Source organism: Nannobrachium achirus, assembly GCF_963921795.1.
Source record: "Nannobrachium achirus genome assembly, chromosome: 22".
Classification (NCBI taxonomy): Eukaryota; Metazoa; Chordata; class Actinopteri; order Myctophiformes; family Myctophidae; genus Nannobrachium; species Nannobrachium achirus.
This window is the reverse complement of record NC_137829.1, coordinates 35,410,982-35,426,117: the sequence shown is the minus strand read 5'-3', so window position 1 is coordinate 35,426,117 and position 15,136 is coordinate 35,410,982. Positions and strand designations below refer to the sequence as shown.

Below are 15,136 nucleotides of genomic sequence, written 5' to 3'. Positions count from 1 at the left end.
ATACCATTTCTATGCTCACAACTCGTCATGGTGCCATGCATTGTGAGCGGTCACATCTGTTATTTGAGATGATTGACTATTGGGTCAAAAAGAACAACGGTCAAGGTCACCGTCAAGGTCAAAATTGAGGGGGCACCTGCGTACCTAGCGGTCCAGACGCATACCACATAGGCTCTGATGCATGACGGCGTGTTGCGGGTTCGAGTCCCTATCCCGACGACCTTTGTGGCGTGTCATTCCCCATCTCTCCCCATTTCCTGAACTATTCTATCGACAGTCCCAAAAATACAGTGTAAAAAAAAGAAGAAGAAAAAAGTCAAAATTGAGAATGAATGGGCAGATTTTCATGATACTAGGGCCTTAACCATTGGGTCAAAACAAAAGTCATGGTCAACATTACTGCTCAACTGTCTCTCAGGAATGGGTTATTTGCACTCTCGGGTGCATTCATTTAAATGTGTCCATTTGTCCATTTCAGAGCCCTACACCTGAGAGCACTTCACCCGAGTGATGCAGCGAGACAAGAGGAAGAAGTGAACTGGATTATTAGACGAGCCCTGGGGTCCACTGGTCTGTCAACTGACCCGAACCCTCGCCACTGCTTTGTGTTCTTGTATGCTTCAGCCTCTCAGCGAGCAGCGATGAATGGGGGTTTGTTGACGTTTGGGGGGGGGGGTGGCGGTCCGGTTAGGTTGCATTGTGCCAGGCAAGAACAGTCTTATCCAAGAGCAGCGGTTGAGGTCAAATGCCGTTTTCCCAGAGCAACGGGATGAACTACCAGGGGCGTCACAAGGGGGGGCAAAGTGGGACTGATTTACTAGGGCCCAAGGTGGAGGGGCCTTCATTATTGTATACTTTAGCTATTGAAAAATAGCAGATACACAAGCTCGCAGCGCGGCACTGAGTGCCGCGCTGCGAGCTTGTAGATCTGCTATTTTTTGAAAAGTCGTAAAAATGTGTGCAAATCTTTGAATATGCATATGTATTTTTTAAGCGAACATTATTTTGTAACTCAAATTTTGCTTCTGGGGGGGAGGGGGGGGGGGGGCTCCCTGGAACTAAATATTTTGAGATGGGGGTCCGTGGCCAAATACATGTCATTTTGGGGGTCCTTCACATGAAAAGGTTTGAGCACTACTGACACAGAAACATAGGTTTTTTGAAAAACCTTTGAAATATTCAAAGACTTGTACAAATGTTCACGATTTTTCAAAAATAGCAGATCTACAAGCTCGCAGCGCGGCACTCGGTGCCGTGCTGTGAGCTTGTATATCTGCTATTTTTCAATAGTTAAAGCACAAAATAAGTAAATGGTTTAAACCCCCTCCCGCTATGAAGAACATGCATGGGGGGCCCGCAGTGAATCCTTGTACCCAGGGCCCAGAATTTGGTGCGACACCCCTGTGAACTGCTGACGGACTCCAGTGGTTTGTGGACCAGACAGACAATCCAAAGACTTTATCAGGGAACGTCAACATGTGTACAGCACAAACTACTTCAGTGAACAATACTTATAGCTATAGCCTATTATAAATAATATATAAATATATATCTTGCAACGTTTTATTTTTTATTTTGAATGTGTTGTTTTTTTTTTTACAGATTGTACAGATTTCTAGTCACATTTGTTCTTTCCTACAAAAAAAAAAATAAAAGTTTTACTTGAATTGTTAAACTGTTCTCTGTTCATGTAATGTCAAAGTAATGGAAATCAGATGTTAATATTTGCATACACGCACGTTACACAGTCAAACTGGGGGCGGGATCAATAATTAAGGGGTGGTTGGTGGTTGATGGAGACAATGACTGACAGCAGACATGCTGCTGCATATAAGCTGACGCGGTATCTTCGAGAAACAGTCAACGTGCTTCTGTGTCATGTATTAGTCGAAAACGGTTTTATTTTTATAAATCAACCCTATTATACTCAGTAAAAATAAAATATACATCTACATACTGTAGGCCATTTGACAATTCAGCATTCTTCATCAAATCACTCATTCAACTCAGATTCAGCCAAAAAACTATAATCCCCCCCCTTCCAAATAAAAAACAAAATAACCTAAGTCAGTGTTTCTCAACCTTTTTTCTGCATGGGCACACTTTTCATGTCCCAAGAATCCATGGGCACACCAACATAATACGGGGGTGTAAATATCGTCACTGTCGGGAAAGTTTGTACGTTTCTTCGCAAAGTAAAGCCCTGCTTCATCATACAAGGCTGTCACACAACAGTAGTGAAAACAGCAGATCTACAAGCACACAACGCCTCGCATCGCGAGGCGTTGTGTCCTTGTAGATCGGCTGTTTTGACTAGTTTAAATCATTTTCAAAATGATAAATACAATACTGGCTTTCAAGCAGTTTCAAGGGGCACACTTGACCCTTCTCAGGGGCACACCAAAGGTCCCCAGGCACAGTGGTTGAGAAACACTGCAGTAAGCCATTTGACAATTCAGCATTCTTCATCAAATCACTCATTCAACTCAGATTCAGCCAAAAAACTAGAATCCCCCACTTCCAAATAAAAAAACAAAAACCTAAATGATAGTCACTCTATGTCTGACTTGCGGTGTTCAACTTGCTGCTTGAGGTTGTGGCTTCTTGTTTTTCTTCTTCTTCTTCTTCTTGCTGCTGGACGCTCCGTTGGTGGTCTTGGCCGGCCTCTTCTTCCCCCAGTGAGTCTTCTGCTGTTCCAGGCGCTGCTGCTTCTTCTGCATGTAGGACGCCATGTTGTCAAAGTTCACCTTGTACAGGTGCTGGAAGCAGCTCTCTGTCGCGGCACCGGCTGTTGTGGGGACAGAACAGGGCACGCGTAGTTGAGCAAGGATTATTAGTACTTTGGTTCTCTTGCTAAACAAACCTGATGTCACAAGGGGTCAGTGTTGTTTTTGACAGTACATTTTGATTTAGTTTTAGTCATAGTCTTTTGAATAAAATGTATTTTGGTTTTAGTCATAATTTAGTCACCTGAAAAGTTTTAGTTTCAGTCTAATTTTAGTCAACTAAATATCATAAGATTTTAGGCGACTAAATCTACAGTTGATTTAGTCAACTAAAATGTATTTTGGCAGGCCTTGATCGTAATGAGTTGTGAGTTGGTTTACACTTGGTTGTGTGGTGAAAATAGCAGATCTACAAGCTTGTAGATCGAGTTTGTAGATCTGCTATTTTCAGCACGCAACACCTGAGAGCAACCAAACATAAAATGACTCTCTTCTCCACTAGTCCCTGCCTAACATTTTAGTCTAGTTTTTATTTTGTTGACCAAATTGTCAATATATTTAGTCTTAGTTTTAGTCATCACAGCTTAGATTTAATTTAGTTTTCGTCAGTGAAAAAAATGCAGTAGACAAACATTTTTCATCAAAGTTTTAGTCGACGAAATCAATACTGCAACAGTTATTAAACTAATCAATCAAAATAGTCAAATTTAGAAAATGGTAGACTGGCTATTTTTGCATGACGGTTGCACGACAAAGTATAACGTAGGGCTTAAGTTGTAATCAGACTAATCAATTTAGTCGATTATGAAAATCTGTTACAATTTTCCCATTTGTTGATTAAGAATAAAACCTTTTGGGGGCGCCCGCTGGCCTACTGGTCGGGGCGCATACCACTTAGGCATTGCCACATAGGCATGGATGCCTGGCAGTGTCACCGGTTCAATTCCCGATCCGGACGACCTTTGCCGCGTGTCACTCCCCATCTCTCCCCCCATTTCCTGTCAGTCAACTGTCCTATCAATAAATGCATAAAAGCCATAGACTGTAAAAAGAATATGGACAGTGGAAAGCCATTGATTTCTATGCTGCGCAAATGAAGCTTTTCTGGCCGTTGTATGGGTGCTGCCATCATTGTTTTAATAGTACCCAAGGAATGCTATTGGCTGCCAACGGTTACGTGCAACTGCAGGGATACATGGGACATTGTCTTGAGCTTGCAGAAAATAAAGCACACGAAGAAGAATCATCACAAGCCTATGATCACAAGCCCCTCATACAGAATACCCTGCTATAACATCAAATATATATAACTTAAATTGGACCATATTTTCACAAAATGCATATCATGGCCTTGATGACATGGTGGATCCTCACCAGTCTGCTTGAGAAAAAGAACACATATGTCAGACTCCTTTTCCTGGATTTTAGTTCGGCGTTCAACACCATCATTCCACAGACTCTGGTGAATAAACTAGCTGTCCTCGGTATACGCCCATCTCTGTGCAACTGGGTCTTGGACTTCTTGACCAACAGGCCTCAGACTGTGAAGATCCGCAACAACTTCTCCTCTCCCATCACCCTCAACACCGGCTCCCCCCAGGGATGTGTCCTGAGCCCCCTGTTGTACACCCTGCTGACATATGACTGTAAGGCCAGGTACCCAAGCAACCATATTGTCAAATTCGCAGATGACACAGCAGTGGTGGGACTAATCTCTAACAACAACGAGGTGGAGTACAGGCAAGAGGTGGAACACCTGGAGTCTTGGTGCAGAGCAAATAACCTCTGCATCAACGTGAAGAAAACAAAGGAGATGATTGTGGACTTTAGAAAGAGTGGCCCCACCTCCACCCCCCTTTACATCGGCGGCGATGCTGTGGAGGTGGTTTCCAGTTTCAAGTACCTGGGAGTGCACATCGCAAACAACCTGACCTGGAAGCAAAACTCGGCCTCCTTATTAAAGAAGGCTCACCAGCGAGTCTATCTCCTGAGGAGACTGAAGCGGGCGGGGCTGGGTACCCCTGTCCTCACTTCCTTCTACAGGTGTGCGGTGGAGAGCATCCTCACATCCTGCATCACTGTGTGGCATGGAAACTGCTCTGCTGCAGACAGGAAGGCTCTGCAGCGAGTGGTGAAGTCTGCTCAGAAAATCACCGGAAGCAGTTTACCTGCCATCAGTGACATTTATACCACCAGATGTAAGAAAAAGGCTACCAGCATCATGAGAGATGTCACCCACCCTGCTCACGGTCTGTTTGCCCTCCTCCCTTCGGGCAGGAGGCTGGGTAGTATAATGGCCAGTACCACCAGGCTAAAGAATAGTTTCTTCCCTGTAGCTGTGAGAATGATGAACTCTGGACTTTGAAAACTGTGATCTTGCACTGGGAGATTACTCATGAACTCTGCACTATGAACTATGCTGTTTTAATGCTGCTGTTTTAATGCTGCTGCTCTTAGTATTGTCTTTTTTAGTGTTTTTAGGTATTATGTAGTTTTCTATAGGGTATTTTTATAGTTATATTATATTTATTTCGCCATGTCCAGGACCTGGGTAACAAATTTCGTTTTGTACGTGTACTGAATGACAAATAAACTCCTTGACCTTGAAATGGTGATTGGCACTGTTTTGAGGCCAATGGAATAAACACCCTGCATTTAACCGCATCAGAAGTACTGAGGCAGAGAGCATGGCTGATAACAGATGCATGGAGCAGGTCCAGGTGAGCATGACAGGTCCACTGGAGGTTGTGTGTGTGTTGTGTGTGTGTGTGTGTGTGTGTGTGTGTGTGTGTGTGTGTGTGTGTGTGTGTGTGTGGTTGACTCACCCTGAAGTGCCTCCCAATGGGGCTTGAGACAGTCCACCACTTGGTTGAGTTCGGAGCTCTCAGCGTCACACTAGACAGACGAGAGTGGTTTTGTCAGGCATACATTTTATGTTACCTTGTGAACGACTGCGTTCACAAGCAAATCAAACACTTTAACACAAATAACGAACCTTAATAACTAAGTGTGAATGCCTTCTGTCAGTAAGTTAGTGTCATTCTTTTTATCATCGCTTCATGTGATTGAGTGGAATGGATAGTAATATCCTCAGTGTTTATTTAACTCTGAGAGTGTACAAATGGAACCAAACTGGAGGTCCATTTGGTTCCAGTAGTAATCTCTAAGAAAATGTAATCTATCCACCTGTTTCCGCGAGAATTTACTGTAGCATTATCTGCGGGACACTTCCGGTTAACAGCAGACATACAATCTCACGTCAAGTCGCAGATGCAACCGCTGTGAGCTTGTAGATCACTCTCGGCTGCGGCGCCGGAAGCTGCCGCACGCCTTCTGCGCAATGCACGATGGGATGTTGGGAAAGTTGTGGATAGAATACTCGCTAAGAAAATAATAATCGATAGTTGCCGCCCTGAAGCGTATCATCTGTAATGACATCACACCATACCTCCCAGCGGTCCTGAGCATGTGTGTAGATCTGGAGCGGTGCCTCGCGGCTGTCCAGCAGTACCCACAGTCTGCCTTCGGGGTCAAAGGCCATATGGAGTGGACTGTGGGGGAGGGTCACCCTGCTGCAGACCACCAGCCTCTCCTCAGCCCTTTGATCAATCCTGAAGAACTGCACTATGGGTAATCTGGAGTCACAGAGGAACACAGTTTAGTGGTGGACCCGACGCGTCCACGTTTTCCCCCAATGACCCTAAGCGCAACGGTGGGGGCGCGGGGGGCTGCAAGGGAAAGGAGCGCTTGTTTTCGGTGATGGCGACAGAGGCGCGCCGTCTCAGGCGACCATGAGCCAGGTGAGACACCGGCGAGCGAGCGGTAGCGAGCGAGTCGCCGTGTCGAGCGATGCGACGGTCGCATGAGCCGACTCAGCGTCGTTACCGAGTTATGTGCCGTTATGGACAGAATAGTAAATCCACCACTGGCCCCCACCGTTGTGCTTAGGTTCCTGGGGAAAAGCCAGGTCGTGGACCCGACATCCTTTTAGCAGTATTAATGTTGTATATCTGTTACAGACCCAAAGCTTTCCCAATACATGATTACAGTGTTTGTGAATGGACAAAAAAACAACAATAGCCAACCTGTTGACTTATTTCATTCCAGAAAATAAACGATGGCACTTTTTCACTCTACAGTTTGATCATACTGCACTTGCATGTGATCTTAAAAGCTGAAACTTTTATGTCCTTTTTTTTTAATAATTTAGAGTAGCCAATTCTATTTTGCCCCTTTTCTCTCCAATTTAGTCGTTATACACGCAGTGACAAACACCACCCTCCCCACCCAGCTTCCCTCCCTCAAACACCCATCAATCGTGTACTTTCATAGACATAGAAAGGCAGACACCTCCTCCGCGCTCTGGGGCGTCTGTAATATCGCGAGACGGCGGCCATAACTCTATGGGCAGGAGGGCAAGCTTCCGCTTGTCACATAAACGGAACTTTGGTAGGCCCAGCGTGATCTAGGTAGGCCAATTGGAATTTGGAAGTAGGTGGGGGCGGGTATTTTCGTTACCTAGGGTGCGTTCGGATATAGGAACTGAGGGCACTAGTGTGCCCTCTGGTCGTTACTTCAACCCAACGCACCAAAGGTTCCCGGAAAAGACGCGCTGTGATTGGCCAGTAGTCACTTTAGTGGCAGCGTGCCTTCTGCACTTCGCCCTCCTGTTTTTTCTTTCTTTTTTTTTTTTTTTTACAGGTTGCTCCATGAGGTATCTAGCTTTTAATATCTATGGGTAGTTTACCCCTGCGCCAAACGAGCACCCCAACTCTTATGTCCTAGACTGGATTCGAACCCAGGTTTCTACCAATGAGCCAAGAGGGAGATAATTATGCTCATGAGTAAGCAGTACCACTTGTTAACCAGTAGGTGGAGTCAGGGTTTAACTTTGTCAATGGAAGAGTAGGGAGTCCACCTCTAACTAGTAACTACTGCATGTGTAGTTAATTAGATTGCATTATCATACTCTACCATATGGATTGATTAAAATACATAATTTCAAAATGCAGCATTAACTTACGTATGCAAGCTTTATCAGTGTATAAGCACACTAGCGCCACTCAGCTGACCCACATAACAATGTGCCACCTATATATAAACAGTAACACATACTGTATATATAGCTAGCCTGTTGAACTCAACGCACCGACCTCTACATGCCTTGTAACATGCACCATTCGCTGAACATTTTTGTATTTTAAACAAGCTTATACTGCACAACAGTTGCTGTGAAGGACCTACTGTAATTCAGTATATAACACAAACGTGTGCAGTAGCAGTTAAATAACAAACTCATATACAAATGTAACAATACAAAACTATAAAGGCATTGGTTCTCAATGTGGGGTCCGGGGACAGCCAGAGTCCTTGAGGGGGTTACAGCCAATCTCTTTTATTTGCACTCTCTCACAGTTACATTAAAACAAAGGATTTTACTGTATAGTTTGGGGATCCAGAGACTATAAATTGGTTTATAGGCCTAGAATTATTGAATGCTTTAACCAGTGAAAAATAGCAGATCTACAAGCTCACAGCGCAGCACCGAGTGCCGTGCTGCGAGCTTGTAGATCTGCTATTTTTGAAAAAGTTGTGAAAATGTGTGCAAATCTTTGAATACATGTATTTTTTAAGCGCACGTTTGTAACTACAATTTTGCTTCTGGGTGGTCCCTGGAACTAAATATTTTGAGATGGGGGTCTGTGGCCAAATACATATCATTTTGGGGGTCCTTCACATGAAAAGGTTTGAGAACCACTGACATAGTAGTCTCTCAAGAACAGACTAACTGAGCTCCAGTTAAGCGAAAAGGACCTTTTTCTTTGACGATGATTGCTGATTGCTGACATAGAAACACAGTTTCTTTTCCAAAAAATCTTAGAAGGATTCAAAAGACACTTATAGAATCAGGTCAAAATTCTAATTTTCACGATTTTTCAAAAATAGCAGATCTACAAGCTCGCAGCGCGGCACTGTGAGCTTGTATATCTGCTATTTTTCAATAGTTAAAGCATAAAATAATGATACAAAATGATGTGTACCCATTCTAAATGGGTTAAACGGGGGTTTGTGCTGTGGCCTAATGCATATCAAAAGGGAAGGCTTAAGGATAAGAATCACTGCTTTAAAAAAGGTATACAGGCAGGCGTAGCATAGTGGAAAATAAAACCCATAATCCTAGTGGCGGTGTTGTTATTGTAGTCACTACTCTTATCAGACTGACCTCTCACACTGCACAGCTACGTGACCGCCGTCAGGGGAGCAGGCAATACTGCTCACTGCATACCTCTAGGAAACAAAGATACGCACATGTTGCTGTTACAAGTAACGAAGACACCTGGGGGCAAGTTTAATTTCACTCCCCCAACCCCCTCACCGAAGCAGAGGTTCAAGGTTCAACTTCAACCCTGAAAGTTATGCGTCTTGGTGAACAGAAAGTACTTTCAAGGGGCTAGGGTTAGCCAGAATGTAACCAGAAGTTAAAGCCAAATTGGAACCAAAAAAAAAAACAATGCACATTTCTTCTGTGTAACTGAACCTCATATTCTGTGACTCTGGATGATCACCATTCCCAGAAAAGGAACTGTACTGTATATATGGGAGCTGTCGATTGGCTCACAGCTGCTGTTGCCATAACAAAGCAGTGAGGAATGCCTCTCTAATGTAAAGAAGCCATCTATTTACAGCAAGCTGTTAAAGGTGATGAGCGTGCAACCCTAGAAGAAACTGTACACAATAGTCTCCCCCCCCCCCCCCACACACACACACACAAGAATAACAAAAAAATAGTAGAATGTTATTTGTGAATAATAAAATAACAATTTCCCCCCACCAATTCCATCCAAGTAACAGCCTGTTACTGTTATACCTAGCTCTGGTCCATCTCCTTAATGATATGCCACCGATGAGCCCTTGCGCCCGCAGGAAAGGCTGTGTGCACCCTCTCGTCTGTAGTCAAAATAAAAATATAGTTTCGCTACTCACCAAAACAAAGACGGCTTTAGGGAGTTGAAAGCCTGCTTTCCTTAGTGGGAACACTCTGAGCCCCCCACCTCACGTCTAAAATACACTTTTTAGCCAGAAAAGAAAATAATTCAATCTGGTCCATGGAATTTTCTATTGACAAGATATGTAGCGGGCGTTGTGGAGTAACTAAAACGTCCGGTGAAATATTTTCTTTTCTGGTCAAAAAGTGTACTTTAGAAGTGAGGTGGGGCGACGAGTATTCCCAGTTCCCACTAAGGAAAGTAGTCTTTGAACATCTTAGAACGCCTTTGTTTTGGTGAGTAGCGAAAGTGTATTTTATATTTTTACTACAGACGAGAGGCTGAGCAGCCTGGGCTACCGCAGCTGTAAGCGCAAGGGCTCATCGGTGACATAGCGTTAAGGAGAACTCCTTCTAACGCTATGGACCAGATCTACTATATACCCATGAAAATAATTAATAAACTATACAGTGCCCTTACAGGTTAACAGACAAAATGTGATGGGTGTCAATTGTCATATTGCCAAGTGACAAAACAGACACCTGTTACACAGTTACCTTCGTATTGTCTTGCTCAGCTTCAGTACTTGGTGTTTCTCTCAGTGCTTTCAGGTCCCAGCTCTGCAGCTTCCGGCCTGACTCGTACTCCCACAACTTCACTGTCCCATCCTGTAAAACGCATCAAATTACATAGACAGTAGACACACATACCAGTATGTAGGCTACAGCCTGCAAACTCACTTTCCCCTAACATAAATGCTAGGTCAGTGTAGGGCAGGCATCCCCTTTCCCGTCCTGAAAACAACCCGATGAGCCATTCATACTTTATCCAACCATCCATCCATCTTCAACCGCTTATCAGGAATCGAGTCGCGGGGGTAACAGTTCCAACTGAGATTTCCAGATTTCCTTATCAGGAGCAACTTCCTCCACTCCCTTGGGGAGTATACCGAGGCATCTAAGGGAGATACTAGCCACCCGTCTGAGGAAACCCATTTCGGCCGCTTGCACCCGCGACCTTGTACTTTCGGTCATGACCCACACTTCATGACCATAGGTGAGAGAAGGAACGAAGATTGCTCAGTAGACAGAGAGCTTTGCCTTCTGGCGAAATGTGATTTCTATAAATATCTAATGCACAACATGAACCTCATGTTATGCGTATAACTGTTGTGATATCAATGTGAGACACAAACACACATACCCCTGATCCAGACAGAAGCCACTGTGGGTGAACCGACGGGATGACCAGAACACTGACAAACCTGGACGGATACACAAAACCAAGTCAGCACTTTGCTATCACAAGAATCAAACACCATCATAGTAATGTCTGCAGGCTGATCTAATTTTAAACTGCAAGGCAGCAGCAGAGCAAGTCGTTATAACTGGTTTAGCTATACGTTGTTGTATGTCAAATAACCAATCTACAAGCTCACAATGTGTTGCAATGCATTGCATATTATGCATGCTCAGAATAGCTAGAGTTGTGGTAGGAAGGTACTTTGTTACTTACTCCTCATGCCCCAAACAGAATGACTGGATGTTATAAGGCGACTTGAGGTGACTGACCCGGATCTTTTCATCGCGGTCTGCTGTGATGACGTACTTGTCGTTGGGTGTGAGGGTCTGTAAGACAAAGAGAAGGTGGTCATTCCGTAATTCTCACATGGCAGAAACTTTATTTTGATGTCCAGTTATGCCCAGTCTGGTTTTTGACAACGTGAGCTGTCCATCAGTCAAACAGGACAGACAAACAAACACAAATTCCATGGCAGTGAAAAAAGAAACAAGACACATTGTCAAATTATAATGGGCAACTGAAAAGGCTTTCAGACCGTTAAATGGCTAACTGGCTTGAATTCCTCTACAAATAATAGCCTACAACTCAAAATGTCAATTGAAAATAAGATCCTTATACACAAGCAAGTATTTTTGTAAAAATATTTTATTTGAATTGTTTGTGTCAGAACGCGTTAAAGTGACATAATCTTTATTCATAACAAGGTAATTTTTTTTCAGCTTCCACACAAAAAGGCATCAACCAGTATGAATGAGGCATCAACTTGGAATAGTTTTAGTTTGGAATATTTGCTGCAGATTATTTCACATTTTCGTAAAATCGACATGCGAACAGCAGTGCTGGGCTGAAAGAGCTACGATTCACTTTAGAGCCTGCGCACAGTCAACAAGCACATCATTAATGCGTAATCATGATCGGACCAAGACATTGAAGTTATATTTTCGGATCTAATGATGATGACCAAATCTTGCAGCATCCATATCTCACACTGCTTACCATAGACAGCAGCATGGACAGGTGTCCCAGCTTCAGTTCTCCGTCCTTCTGAGGATCCACCACTGAGAAGGAGTAAACATCTCCTGACTTGTCTGCCACCAGCACCTCATCCTCAGCCTGGGTGAATACCAGCGAGGTGCACCTCCTCACAACCCACCTGGAAAACACTGATTTATTAACATGGAAGACCTAATGTATCTAACGTTAACACTACATATAATCTCAATGGCAAGCTGGCTCAACACTGTTACAGGTAAGAGTTCTTTGATGGTGGGCACTTTAATCCACTGTAATTACAATAGTTACCAATGCAGAAGCTTCCATTTATTCTTGAATAATGAGCTCTCTTAGTAAGTTCGCGTATAAAGACATGCCAAAATAGGAATCGATTATGAATCACATATTTTTTATAATAGATTAAAGGACAACTTTGTTTTTTTACAATGACGGTTCATATTTTAGATTGTAATTTGAGAACTTAAAGGCTGAGTGTTAAAATGTTTTAATTTGATTCTTCCAATCGTTTTAGAGATTTTAATGATTTTGATTCACATCCACTTGATGCGTACAAATATAAATATGTCTTTTTTACACAATAAGCCCATTTCCAAAATGCACCGCAATCTTTCATGGGCAGATGTGACTTATTGTTACTGTAACTGGTAATATAGAAATCGCTGGCTTATTGTGTCTAAAAAACTTAAAAAAGACATATTTACACACTTGTACGCAGGCCCCCACGCAATGAAATCAAAATTGCTAAACATGCTAAAACGATAGAACAAAGTAAATGTAAACACTTTAACACTCAACTCTTCTTTTCTCTTATTACAATCTAAAATATGAACCCTTGTTGTAAAAAAAAAACAAAGTTGTCCTTTAAGTTGATTAGTTTGATTAACTGTTGCACCCCTAGTACCTACCTGGTAGTGATATGTTGCCATGATGTGTCACTGCGGAACAGAACCAGCCGTTTGCTGTCATCTGTCAAGGCTGCCAGGTTTCCAGAAGGAGAGAGAGCGAGGGCCAAGATCTTGTCATTTCCTGTTTCTTCTGAACCGTCACTAAAGACAGAAAAGAGACAACTGAAACAACTCTTCTTCTTCACGGTGCATTCACTGATCTCTCCAAGAAACAGAAATTATTTCAGCAGCTAAATCTATTCATCTGTTTGTTTACGCATCTACATTGTTTATGTATCTATGATTAGTTAACACCCAAAGGGCCAAACTCGTTCAGTAACGAGATAAGGCCACTGGAGGTCGCTGTGCCAAAAGGAGTTGTCTCGTTCAGGAATGAGACAAAGGGTTAACAGCGTGCTGCTGTGCGCATGTTGTGTTCCCTGTGAAAGACCCTGGTCCATACGTCATACCGTGGCTCGCAGAGAAGCAAAATGGATGGTCTAGGCTGCATTGACTTCCATTCTAGGCTGAAACATAAAAACAGCTTTATCTATGAATAAGGTGCAAAGAACGCCAGGGAAGCAGAGATCTGCCTGTTTTCACGGCGACACTTTACCGCGATGGTCGGCCCCGGTTTGGATTTTAGTTTCGCGAGCGTTTGTTATCCTCCTCAATCGTCAGTGGACACTCACGTGCACACGCACGAAGCTTCCGAGGCTCTTCAAAATTAAAGCGTAAGTTTACGACGTCAGCAGCAACAGCTAGAAATGTTAGAAACCTTGGCTTCCCATGTGTTAAGAGCCGTTCACACTGAACGCTATAACTACAACGATAACTATATCATTCACCATTCTAATTTTTTATAGTTGGTGTAAACTCTTCTTGACTAGGGGGACGAGTTGGCACCTGGGCACCAAAACCATCTGGGCACCGGGGACATGTGGACACTTGGATGAGTGGTCACCTTGAGAGGTGGGCACCAAAACCATCTGAGCACTAGGGACGACTGGGCATCTGAATAAATGGGCACTAGGGACATGTGGGCACCTGGAGAGGTGGACACCTGTACGACAGGGCACCTGGACAAGTGGGCGCCTGGACGAGCGGGCACCAAAGGAACCGCTCACTTCACACTGGGTGTGATTTTATAGTTATAGTGCTCAGTATGATAGGCCCTTTATTCTAACATACTGTTGTCATGTATTATTTAGCTGACATTTAGTCGATTATTAATGTCTGACATCTCATGCATAAAACAATCAATTCTCAATGTAGGGTCTGGGGCCCCCAGCTAAATTATAAACATTTAGGAACTAAAAGAACCCTGCAGGTTTTGTTCCATTTGTAAAATGAACATTAAGGATTTTACAGTGTAGATTTGGGTCCCTGAGATTATAGCAAATAGGAGTCTGTGGCCTATAGCATGTATTACTGTAAACAGGGCATCTTGCAATGAATAAGACTGAGAATAAAGTATGCTAATAAAGTATTCAATCAATCCATCACTGAGATACAACATTACCACCAGACTGAATCACACACACACACACACACACACACACACAACACACGTCAACATTAATGCCTCCACTTCACTTACTCTTTACTGTCAGCCTCTGTGCCCTTAGGTTTCTTCTCAGCTGTGCTGCAGTCAAACACGAACGGTTCTCTACAATAAAGCAGTAAATAAATAATGGATCATCATCATGTGTCAGGTCTGTCTGCTTGCTGGCAGGCTAACTCAGCTAGCTATGCTGACAGTCTCACACTCAGCTCATAGGATAATGTATCAGCAGCATACATATTAATTAATAATACATATTATTATACACACATATATAGGCAGGTTTCTTACCAACCTGGCTTGTTTGGTGTGAACAGCAATGAGCTTTTTATCGCTGCTGCAGACAAACCACTCTCCACATACAGAGATAGCTGCCATGTTTATCCTCCTGTGTGTGTGTGTGTGTGTGCGTTTGTGTGTGTGTGCGACAGTTTCACGTGGGGGGAATATTTTGGCGCAGGCAATCTACGTCATCATGGCCAGCAAAGAACGGGACAGTAGAGATGTTTGAATAAAGATTTATATATAAAAAAAATTAAAAAAAAAGTAGATGGGATTTATGGTTCTTTGAAGTGAGTTGGATCTCTGGGATCCGTTCCTTCAAAGAGCCGTTCAAAAGACTCATTGCGACCGTAGGGAGCTACTTACTGTAGAAACTTC

At 43.3% G+C, this 15,136-nt stretch overlaps 2 protein-coding genes across 3 annotated transcripts in view; one reads left to right on the top strand and one right to left on the bottom strand.

Moving 5' to 3' along the window:
* The window catches only part of LOC308307282 (high affinity cGMP-specific 3',5'-cyclic phosphodiesterase 9A-like), a 58,481-nt gene extending 57,707 nt beyond the window's left edge, over nucleotides 1–774 (top strand). For both annotated transcript variants that reach the window (XM_080752466.1, XM_080752465.1), the window contains exon 19: nucleotides 479–774. The gene's annotated coding sequence lies outside the window, so the exon portion shown is untranslated. The remainder of the gene's footprint in view (nucleotides 1–478) is intronic.
* Nucleotides 775–2,319: 1,545 nt separating this feature from the next.
* Nucleotides 2,320–14,877, bottom strand: wdr4 (WD repeat domain 4). The gene is made up of 11 exons (XM_080753377.1): nucleotides 14,772–14,877; nucleotides 14,513–14,581; nucleotides 12,934–13,074; nucleotides 12,011–12,167; nucleotides 11,228–11,340; nucleotides 10,916–10,976; nucleotides 10,270–10,380; nucleotides 8,950–9,014; nucleotides 6,175–6,361; nucleotides 5,552–5,621; nucleotides 2,320–2,788 (listed from the first exon to the last, which is right to left on the bottom strand). The coding sequence occupies exons 1-11, from the start codon at nucleotides 14,852–14,854 to the stop codon at nucleotides 2,577–2,579; spliced, it is 1,269 nt and encodes a 422-aa protein (XP_080609503.1). The 5' UTR covers nucleotides 14,855–14,877; the 3' UTR covers nucleotides 2,320–2,576.
* Nucleotides 14,878–15,136: the final 259 nt, after the last annotated feature.

Bases quoted from the DNA above. Each gene is read 5' to 3' on its own strand.
- wdr4 (XM_080753377.1), bottom strand. From the start codon at position 14,854: ATGGCAGCTATCTCTGTATGTGGAGAGTGGTTTGTCTGCAGCAGCGAT. The intron at 6,362-8,949 runs GTCAGTCTGATA...CTGTGACTCCAG, and splicing joins GTAGCTGTGCAGTGTGAGAG to ATTACCCATAGTGCAGTTCT. The intron at 2,789-5,551 runs GTGAGTCAACCA...TCCCCACAACAG, and splicing joins CCATTGGGAGGCACTTCAGG to CCGGTGCCGCGACAGAGAGC.